Below are 11,234 nucleotides of genomic sequence, written 5' to 3' on the forward strand. Positions count from 1 at the left end.
AAACATTTACCCGGCACACACTGCAGCTCTTCTGTCCAATGTCGCCTTCTGATTGTTTAAAGTTATTACATAGTGAACAAGCAGTAAACACAAATGGCTACATTTTCTGATAAAAGATAGAAAATAAATATCAGGATTTCCAAAAACTTCTTGAGGTCAGAGCAGCAGTATTTAACAGTTATACAAAATGCAGGCCAGTAAGAATGGGATGCTGCTGAGTAGAAGGTGCATGTTCAGCTTGTGTGTGTGTGTACCTGTGTGTGTGTGTGTGTGTGTGTGTGTACCTGTGTATGTGTTCGTGTACCTGAGACAGAGGAGCTGTTGCCGTTCTTTTCGCTGTGGCTGTCCTCCTGTCCATCTGCGTTCTGCTGTGTGTGCTGCAGACTCAGTTTATGACAAACCTCGAACGCCTGGCCGACTGTCCGAACAATCCGCATGGCCTGACTCTGGGTGGGTGAGGAGAGAAACACAAAAACAAAAAATGCAGTTTTACTTCTCAGAAACAACTCAAACCACATTTCTGTTGCCATTTGGTTCAGAATGCTCATTTCTGTACAGTGTTTAATTTTTTTTTATTCAGTTTTGCAATGCCTTTTTTTTGTTTGGATGTTCTCTTGACTAAGTTTGAGTTTCTGTAGGTGGTGCTCTTTTCTTTATTATCCTGCGACCCAGTTCTCCAACCAAACCAGAAAGGTAAAAATCTATCACTTCTCATGTGCCAGGGGATTGTTCCAGGAAATACTGAAGTCCACATGTACTGAGTTATTTTTCCACTGTGAAGATTTGACCCAGAAACATGTTCATTTTTTTTTTGGAAACAGACACAATAGGCAGGAAATGCAGTTTAAAATTAACAATATAGGTCACAGAGTCCACCAACATCACATGGTGATCACACACAATGAAGTCTCAGGTAGAGAACGTTGTCTGTGTTTACTGTCCAAACTCAGTGGAATATCACTTCGTAATTTCTATCTCGGACTGTATATTTCTCTTGTCCTCAGGTGCAAAGAGCTGGATGTGTTGTCTGCTTATCTCTCCCCGCCCTGCTCTGAAAAGACAGGTCAAGTGAAAACAACTTAGGTGACTTCTGTCTACTGTCAGCCCCCTCTAGTCTGGCTTGTCAAAGTGGCGAGGTGTAGAGGCAGAAAAGATTTCATTTCAAAGCACTGAGGCCTAGCCTCCAAACACCACTCATCCTCAGCTGAATGAGCAGAACAGATGTAGTCTGGCCTAAAAGCCAGAACAGAATCAAGACTCAGCCAAAGGACATCCAATCCTTCCTTGTCCCGGTTATGAACTGTGGACTAGTCTGAAGTCAAAGCAGTCTCTGTGGATCAAAATATTATGTGACCCCAGGCTTATTATCTCTCGAGAAATATAATTTATTAGACACATCTGGGTGTTTTATTACATTAAAAATTTAACTAGCGCTGGCACAGTCTGGGATGCTCGGCCTTGGCTTCAGTCCAAAGTCATTTTTGGTTCTGGGTTCAGACAAACTCCATACATTCACTTTCTGTACAGTGGTGAGGTTTGGCTGCAGTCTTGGTTTTCTCACAGTGTAATTTATTTTTTATGTTATTTTTTTTTTATCAAAACATGCTGTTTCAGCTTCATTTAGTGCTGATGTTGTTTCCATAGTGACTCGCCAGCAGCTGTGTGTATCAGCAGAAAGAATTTATGCCCACACCAGAAAAAAAGTGCTTCATACCTACTGACCCTTCCACAGAGCAACAGCTACGACCAGGAATGACTGAGCTGCCTTTGTGGCCTCTACTTTGTTGTGCTTAGTTGCCTCACTAAAAGTCAGTGACATCATGAGGTCACTTCAAAAATGTCAAAACCTTTGATGGCTATATGGGGTCCAAATTAATGAAGATCTGACAGAAGTCAAAGTTTTTATCATCAAGGTTCCAGAACTGCTTGTTTCACCAGATCATTCTGGAAAGTGTGAGGCACTGGGTAGCACCAGACAATGTGAAATATGTAACATAATCATTAGTTGCAGCCATGGTGACCAACATTAATTTTGAGCTACCAACTGTCAGAGTAGCTAAAGTAACAGAGGGCTCTCAAGATCATCACAGTATTGCAATACTGTGCTATTGACAAGCCAGCCTCAATGGATGGGAAACTTTTGCCACAACTTCTACGTTGCTGTTTTTTCTTATGGGAATGCCATGTATTTACATGATGCTACAAATGCCAGCAGCTTAATGAGGAGCTATGTACTGTAGGCTTTGGTGGTATGGCAGTATTACTGTATACCAGGGTAGAAATACAGACATTATGATTTTCAATATCATCAAAAATACACACTCATCTTTCTATTAATATTATAATGGAGACGCTGTAATGAGGATGTTTCGCTGTCATGTACCGCATACCCCAGTAACATTTCAGAAAGTATAAAGATATGAAAAAAATAGATGCTGCCCAAGCCTAGTGTTGGGTAGCTATTTTTTCTGGTCAACAAGAGCTGTAAAATATTCAACTTTGGGTAGAACGCTGAAGCCTCTGATCATTGTCACTTTTTACCCACTCATCCAATCACAGTGGACAGGGGCAGGACAAAGACCACAAAGACCACCCATCACATCGCTGAACAACAACAATGTAGGAGAAATGAATACTGAACCCACACAGACCAGAGGGTCCTTCCTCTTTCCCTATAGCCAAGTTTTTACCAAACACTTTCTGCATGGTACCTCTGGAACCAAAAGTAACCCTTCAGACATGGTACCTTGACCCTAGGTCAGCTTATGTTTCCATCACAAACGTACCCTTAAATGCAGGTGCAGTTGTTGTCACTCACTGCTCCGTCCAGCACTCACTGCATTTCCTTGTCACCAGTGACACAAAGGGAAGTCTGCACCTCGTTTATCGTCCACAGAACGGGGCTGCACGCCGACATTTTCAGAACAAAATAGAACAGGCTGCAGTGAGAGTCTCTCTCCATGGGATATTTAAAAAATAGCGAGTTTGTGCATTTAGTCTTTCTCAGACAAGCTTGGGGGTTTAGTGTTGCTGTAGCCCACAGAAACGGCGCTCCGCAATGCTTTTTTTTTGTCTTCAAGTGAGGATTAGAATATATGCAGTTCACATAACCCAGTCAAAATTATTATTCATAAACCCTTGAAGATCCACTCATTACTAAAAGCGTATGTCATCCAAGAGAGAATAAAAACTAATGGAATAGTCATAGTTGTCCCAGTGAAATTTAAGGTGTGCTGATTGATTCCCATCAACTCATGCATTGAGTATCATTACAAGTTAATGTTCCAATTTCAAAGTCACCAGCAGTCGGCCTAGTGAATTGAATTATTTTTTCTCTGACTCCAGCTGCTGCAAGAGGCAGCAAAACATCCTTTTATTTTATAGTTACTTTCTACTAATATATGTAAAACTCTCCACAGTATGAACAGTGGTTACATAAGTCTCAAAACCAGCCACAACTCAGCCCTAAGCAAGAGTGACTGTCTGCAGTCGACCAATCAACAGACTGCAGTGTTCACAGTTCCACCTTTTAGTACCAGATCTGTGTGCTGGGTACCCCAACAGAGGGGGGACCAAAAATGGTAACGGTACTGAATGGTTCCATTGGTACCATCCACATCTTTTCACTCTGGACATGGGAAAAAAAAGCGTACCAAACTGAACTGTACCACACCACACTGCTCGGTGGAAACAGGGCTTATGAGCTTCAGCCTTCCCTTCATCCAGAGCAGGTACTCTAACTTGTGCTGACACTTTAAGTTCCATCAGTATTCTGTATCATAGCAAACAGATGCAACCAAAGCATCTCAGCTAAAGACAGAAATGGTGTCCATTAAAACAAACACAAACCGCAAAAGCTGCAATACATAACCTCACAACATGAACATGAGTATCTGAGTATGTGGAGTTTCTCTAAAAAACATACATACTTCATAGACAGACTTCAGCATAAACCATCTTTAGCTGTTAAGTTGTGTCTCATCTGACATCTCTCTTTTCTAACTTTCTGGCAGCAAGCATTAATATCCTGAAACAGATAAGACAAGTTGCTCTACCAGCACTGAGAAAAGATAAGATAAATGATTGCCATTTTTAGAGAAAATGGCCTTTAACGGCAGACTGTTCTTAAAAGAAACAGCAAAATATGCCTCAGTTGACAGAAAAACATGTCAAGACAACATGTCAAACTACCAAAAAAAACCCCACAAAACTGTGCTTGACATTATAGTCAAGGGGGTGCCATTAGTTAGAGATGCTCACATCCAAATTTACTGTGTGCAGGTATCTCATTTTTTTGCAACAACTCCTCTATCCTTTACTCTCTTCCTTCCCTTTCCCTTTCCCTTTCCCTGTGCTGTTGTCCTCTTATCCATCTCCTCCATCCATCAATCACTCCCTGTCTCCTCCTTCTCTGTGGACCCTCCATTCATGTACTTTTCACCCCATGCATGGCTCTCAGCATGACAGTAAACATGTGTGTTTTCCTTTGAAGACATTTTCAGAGGCAGATGAACAGGGGATGAGGACAGATGCTGTATTATTATTGTACACTGTGAACACACCCAAGGCTCAAAGTTCCCCGCCTCATACACTCACTGATTGGTAAACACACACAATGCTGTGCACAGTCTCTTTCTTTCTTTCCCTTAGCCCCCTGTATATGTACTCTCTTGCTCAGTTTGACTTAATCATTGTCAAAAGGCCAATGTGTAACTTTTCAATGACCTCACGCAGATAACACCTGTCGAGTTGATTGAAGAATTGTACTAATTGACAAAGATGTTTTCAACAGCATCCATCTCATCCACATTTGTCACAATTTTTATGGCCATTTTTATGGTTCTGGTGTACGAAGATAAAGATGTCCCTAATCATATTCTCAACAACAAACCTAATTGGCTTGATTGTTTTCCAATGAGGAAAACATCTGTCATTAAGCACAAAACCATATGTACCGGAATTGAGATGTCGGCAACGATTCAGTCGTCTAGAACAAGTAAACTTTACACTTAGAATATCACTGAAAAACACTGAATCAATACACTACACAGAGCAAAAGGGAAAGTTTTAAGAAAAGGTTGGATTTTAATATCTTAAAACTTAACAGTAAATGTATACATGGTTAGGGGTAGTAGTGCAATAACAGCTGTATTCTTATCAGGTATTTTGGGTCCAATACTGCAGCAGGCAGCTTCACCAGTCTTTAATCATTGGTACAGTAAGCAGCATAGAGTCTGTGGATTTGAGGGCAATACAGAGGTCAGGGACATAACTTTGGAGTATAGCAACTCTATAGTCAAGCATGAAAATACATTTATATTACCAGGATCTTAAACATGTACCCTAAAAATACCCTGAAGCCAGTGCAGGAACTTCAGGACAGCAGTGATGTGATCTCAGTTCTTTGTTCCAGTTACACTCTGCCAGCAGCGCTCTGTAAGCTCAAATTGTTTTATAGACTTTTTGAGGACACTGGAGAGCAATGCATTACACTAGTTAAGCCTAATTGTAATAAAAGCGTCTCATGCTGTTTTACTGAGAGAAAGAAAAGCTTTGACCTTTGCAATGGTCTTTAAATTACAAGAGGCTGCTTTGGTTATGTTATTTAAGCAACTGAAAACTATCTCAGAGTCAGCATGATAAAATAAAACATCTTGCCTGTAATGTGGTCTGTTCAAACCCTGAAAAAGACCAGTGTTCACATTCTCCTGACACATTCCACTTCTTGTGGCCACAAGAGCAATCTTGGAACAAATAAGCCATTGATCTGATGACAATTTAGCCTCTGTGGGCAATGGCCAAAACTCTGGGGGTTCTAATGTAACCAGCTGATATCCAGATAGCCAATGATGGACATCTGGGCCAAAACTTCTTCTGCGAGCCGGTCATTGTTTACGGTCCGATGAGCACCTTCAGACATTATAGGCACAGTGTCACAACACTTTACAAACAAATATCTGCAAATGCACACAGATAAATTATAAAGACAAGCTACTAATAAAAAAAAGTAAGTAAAGTAAATAGTCATCAAGCAATCGCTGATCACTTCCGAGACTGCATTTCAGCCTATACCCTCCTCCTTTTTTCCTCTCCATACAGACTGTTTACCTGCATGCAAAGCTCGCTAAAATGTGATTGGTCAATTCTTGTTGGACTACAAATGGACTCGAGACAAATGCTTCCGGATACCAAAACCTTGTCCGCCTGCCAACAGAATCTGCAGTCATATGCAGAAAAAGTATCTGTTTATACAGAATACCACTGGAGTAAGTACTGAACTCTCTAAGGAGCAAAAGCAGAATGGGCATGACTTTGTTTCACCGTTGTAAAACCTCTTAGGCCACCTTCAGACAGACAATTGCATTGCGTGAAAAAATGTAGCCAGCTTATTCATCTGAATGAAACTACTATGTTGGCAAAGTGTAGATGAAATGAAACAAAATACTCCCAGAGGCATTTTCCTGATAGATTACTTTGCAATCTCAAGCTCTGCCTGGTGATCATCACAAAGACAAATAAAATGACTGCCACTGTGAAACCTTTCCAGAGTTCTAATATCTTGCTGTGCAGCATTTTGGGGATTGACAAGCCTTCAAATTCATGGATCTGTTACTTAAATTGGATTTTGTGGATCACATTTCACTGTCTCACCTGTATCTGAAGCAACAGACCCCCACCAATGCAGGCCCTTGAGTTTGTTTTTTTATTGCAGGGCTGTTTTTTGGTCTTAACATCCTCTTCAAACATTTTAACCAGAGAGGTGGAAGATCACAAAAAAGACATTTTCGGAACAGTCATATGGATTGTTCTTCAAGATGCTGAGGAAGTCCCTGTTTGGTCGTTTGGAATAAGACTTATTGGGAACCAATAATCCCTATATCAATGTGCCTCGTTAGACTCTTCAGACCTTAGTTGAATGGACATTCCCTTCCAACAAACTAATCTTTCTCAGCTAACTCACTTTTTATCAGGATGGTTGTCCTGTATCTAGACATTTTATGCCCTGAGCCAATTCTCCAATGGATCTCCAATTTTGGCGGCTGACAAGACTGTTTTGAGATTTGTCACTCAAATGCAAAGCCTGTATATCCTGCTGTAAAGACATGAGCTAGTTCTTAAGTTGGACATCTGTCACTATCTCTGTCTGTCTCTCTTTCTCTTTCTCTGTCTCTATCGCTCTCCCCATCACTTTTCCTCTCTGTCAATTCGACTGAGTTGAATGTACCCTTCCTGTACCTCTGTCTGTCTCTCTCTTCTCTATATATCAAGCTGCCACTGAGCTGGATCACTGCAGCAGAATAGTCTCTCTTAGCGGCTATAGGATAGGGCCTAGTCAAAAGAGTGATGCATTATTTATCCCAGATTACCCACAGAGGTTCAGCAGTGCTTTCGCTGTCCTCTTGGAAGTCTTGGCACAAGCCACGATAAGGGACAAAAGGGAATGTAATGCAATCTAGGAAAAAGCAGGGTAAACAATGAGGGGATGGCAGGGGAGTTACTTCTGATTAAAGCCTTTCCTACCTCTTTCTCCTCTGCTGATGAGCTCATTCATTCTCGTTTACATATGAACCACATCCATCACTCAGTGCACACAAAGTATTTGTAGTGCAGAAGGGAAGAGGTTATAGCAAGGACTACATCTGATTTATTCTGCCCCCTCTTATTGACTGTCTGACCTGGACTTCCTGATCACCAGCTAACTACTCCAATCATTTGGGCACATCCGGGCCTGATGTTCATTAAACACTTTGATTACCTTGAGGAAATTAGTAGGACAGCCAGGAGGAATAACACCAACACTCAGAGAGAGCACTGCAGATGGACATACTCACACTAAACTAAGTAACTAATCAATGGCCAGGTTTGAGTGTGACTGTGAGTGTGTTTGAGTGTGAGAGCGGGAAGTAAGTGGAGTGTGATGAAATGAAGTCATGATGCCTCAGTGACTCTTCAGGACCATTAGCTCGCTTTCCAGGCTGTGCACAAAGCATGGGTACATCATACAAACACATACACACACACACACACACACACACACACACAAACACACACACTCGCACACTACAACGTCATGTTAGAGATGGGTATCAAACCGTAATGTTTTGTTATTTTTTACAACATATTGTGCAATACTATGGACAAATGTGTTCATACGGATAAATGTATCTGTAGTCTAACGTGCACTGTTTGTCAAACACTGATTAGTGACAGCTGCCACAATATCAACATTAACTGCAAACCATTAAAATAGGTAGAATCTTTCTTTATTGTAGTGCACTAATTCTCCCATCTCTCCCTGCCCCCCCCCTCTCTCTCTCTGTATCATGCCTAAAATGAGACAAGAATTAGTGAGCTAGCCACCCAACAGTCCCTCCACTTTACTCTCTGCCCAGGAGACAATTTGCTAGCAGGAGAGCAGGCAGAAGCTCAGGAGACCAACATTCAATACGTACAGCACAGGGGTTAACTCAGGCTGAGGGATTAATTTGTGTGACGGCAGCAACAGAAAGTTTGCTAATCTGGCAGAGACTTTCTATTTAAGCAGCTGAAGGTCCATGTCCCTGGACTGTCAGCCATTTTCTGCTTTCTTGCTTCGGCTTTGTTTTGCTTTCAACGGATATGACGTCCCGCTGCTTGTAGACTGCTACAACTGTCAAAACCTGATCTAAAGCCATGACCAAAAAAACTCTGTTTTTAGCCTCATTGTAGCCTGCAGCTCTAACTGCTTCTGTGTACACTGAGCTCACGAGTGCGCGCTTGCGCCCAAGACCAGCGAAAGCACGTGAACACACATGAAGGCGGTGCCCATGTCTCACGGTCTCGCGCAAGCGCACACACAGAGAGGCAGTTAGAGCTGCAGGCTACAATGAGGCTAAAAACAGAGTTTAAATGACGTTTTTCCAAACAACTTTTTATGTCGGGGCTTCAGGACACTTGGATCACTACGGACGAGCAGTATGGAGATATTCTGTGGTTTCAATTATGTGTTTTTTGGATGTTTTAATCTGGGGCGCCCAGCCTGCATTAGGTGGAGTTGTGCTGCTACCCACTCTCCCCTTGGATCTCCGCAAGGGATGTGAGGACTCTAAAACTTCACCTGAGCCTCCCTCAGCATATGGGTGAGTAGATAATGGCTGAATTTTCATTTTTGGGTGCACTATCCCTTTAAGTAAATCATTGTTTCCCTTAAGTATAAATTAATGGCATTAAATGGATGTTAGACTTCTTAAATTCACTTTTTTTGGTTAGATACTTAAATATTTAAATTTTGCCAATATTGAACTTGTTAAAGTTTTTGTATGGCTGCCAAAAGCAAGTTTAGCATATTTTGTGAAAATAAGGTGTCATTGAAAAGTAATTCAGCACGCATACAGTGTAACAGCATTAGACGCAGGTCCACTGAGTGCATGTTCAGCCTATATTCATGTGACAGCTGTGACAGGTTAATATCTGGTAGTCACTGTTACTAGAGACTCCAGTCTTTGAGATTCTTACAGGATTTCTTTGACTGACATTTCAACTCAATGCATCAATTTCTTTGCATGTTCTTCCCATAGCTACATTGGTTTTTCACTTGGTTTTCCACTGGATGCTTCTGTTTCTACCCACTTTTCAAATCCATGCACCTTATGTGGAGGGGATGCTTTATTTCCCATACGTGTGAATGTGAGTATGAAGGTGGTACTGCATGTGTAATAGCCTTGTAATTGACTGGTGACCTGTCCAAACTGTACCCTGCTCAGATAAAGCGTAAATAGAAAATGATGGTGCACTGTCACTGTCTATTGTTATCATAAAAAGGGATCAGGTGTAGCTTCACAGACGACTGAGCAAACAGCAGGTAAGTTGTGTCCCAGTTCAGAGGCTGAATAAGGATGCAATCTACAAAGGGGTGTCCTGCAGTAGCCCTGGATGCCCGACTGAACCTGCCCCTCCCCCTTAGACAAGACAGACTAGAGTCACAGAAACCAAAACTGATGGTGCATTAGGGTACTTCTTGTAAAGCAGGCATTTGCCTCCAAACAACCAACAAAGTGCAAAGTCAGTCAATTTTCATGATACCACAGCTTTCAGTACAAGGTGTAAACAGAGACACAGCAAGAGACAGAAACACTGGAGGTAAAGAATTCAGGGAGTGTGAGAGACTGACAGAGCTGGCACCTGCTATAAAAAGTAAACTGTATCCTGGTTCATAAAAAGTACACATTGTCCAATAAAACAGGGCAGGATATTGATCTCAGCTTGTGTTTACATCCCAGCACTGACATGATGGCATGATCAATATATCACGCCGCCGTTATAGAGCACCTGGAAAGAAGCATTCTGAAGAAAACACACCTACACTATGGCTGCAATGACTTGTTCAACTGTGGGTTATTTCTGCTCCTGCTGTAAAAGCACTACAGACTTGACACAGAGAGTGAGACAGAAAGTTCTAGAACAGACGGACCGTTTCAATGGGATATAGATATTGAATAAAAAGTGCTGAAAGGCTATTAAATCCAATTATCTTAACCCAGCTGTGTCGAGAATGACGCTAGTCCTTATCATCGATATGTCTGGAAATAGCCATATGTCATCTTATATCAGCACTCCTCAATGTCAATGACAAAACCATTGATCCTCAGTCAAATTCTGGAGCCTTATCCAGGCCAACTATATTTAAACTCTGCCCATGTTAAGATATAAATCCACCAAACTTCTCTAACTTAAAACATAAATTCAGACTATAATACACTGCTTAAAACTTGCCTTATTTGTGCTGCAGCTCACTCAGTACTTTCTGATGTAATTACCTTTGAGCAAAGTAGGATTTTCAAAAAATCATTTATAATGCATTTCATGATTATCTGAGCTTTCAATCATCCTCCAAGGCAGAAGATTCAACTTGTCATCTGCGTCCAAGGCTGAACAAGTAGGAGCCATTAGCCGACACTGAATGACAGCATATGGTTGGAGAGAAAACTCAATTAACACTTGACACGATAACCACAGCTCTCTCTCCATCTCATCAACCAGCTGTGGACAACAGATGAGTCTTTCTCCATCATACCCATTAGATGAATAAATAAAGAAATAAATATGGACCAAAAACTGTTTTTTTAAACCCACCAATGTCCATTATTTGTTGTTTTTAATCCTGTGGGTGTTGAGTGCATTTGCATAATTGCATAACTTGCCATACTTGAAAAAAGGAATCATGGGGCCTATTAGTATAATTAAAACAATAACAA

At 41.3% G+C, this 11,234-nt stretch overlaps 1 protein-coding gene across 3 annotated transcripts in view; it reads right to left on the reverse strand.

The window, feature by feature from the left end:
- Positions 1-11,234, reverse strand: part of LOC125895518 (carboxyl-terminal PDZ ligand of neuronal nitric oxide synthase protein-like) — a 260,775-nt gene that overhangs the window by 98,760 nt on the left and 150,781 nt on the right. For all 3 annotated transcript variants that reach the window (XM_049587420.1, XM_049587419.1, XM_049587422.1), the window contains one exon: positions 305-446. In XM_049587420.1, the coding sequence (XP_049443377.1) occupies positions 305-446 (142 nt within the window). The remainder of the gene's footprint in view (positions 1-304; positions 447-11,234) is intronic.

The sequence above is a fragment of the Epinephelus fuscoguttatus genome, linkage group LG10 (genome assembly GCF_011397635.1).
Source record: "Epinephelus fuscoguttatus linkage group LG10, E.fuscoguttatus.final_Chr_v1".
In the NCBI taxonomy this organism is placed as follows: Eukaryota; Metazoa; Chordata; class Actinopteri; order Perciformes; family Serranidae; genus Epinephelus; species Epinephelus fuscoguttatus.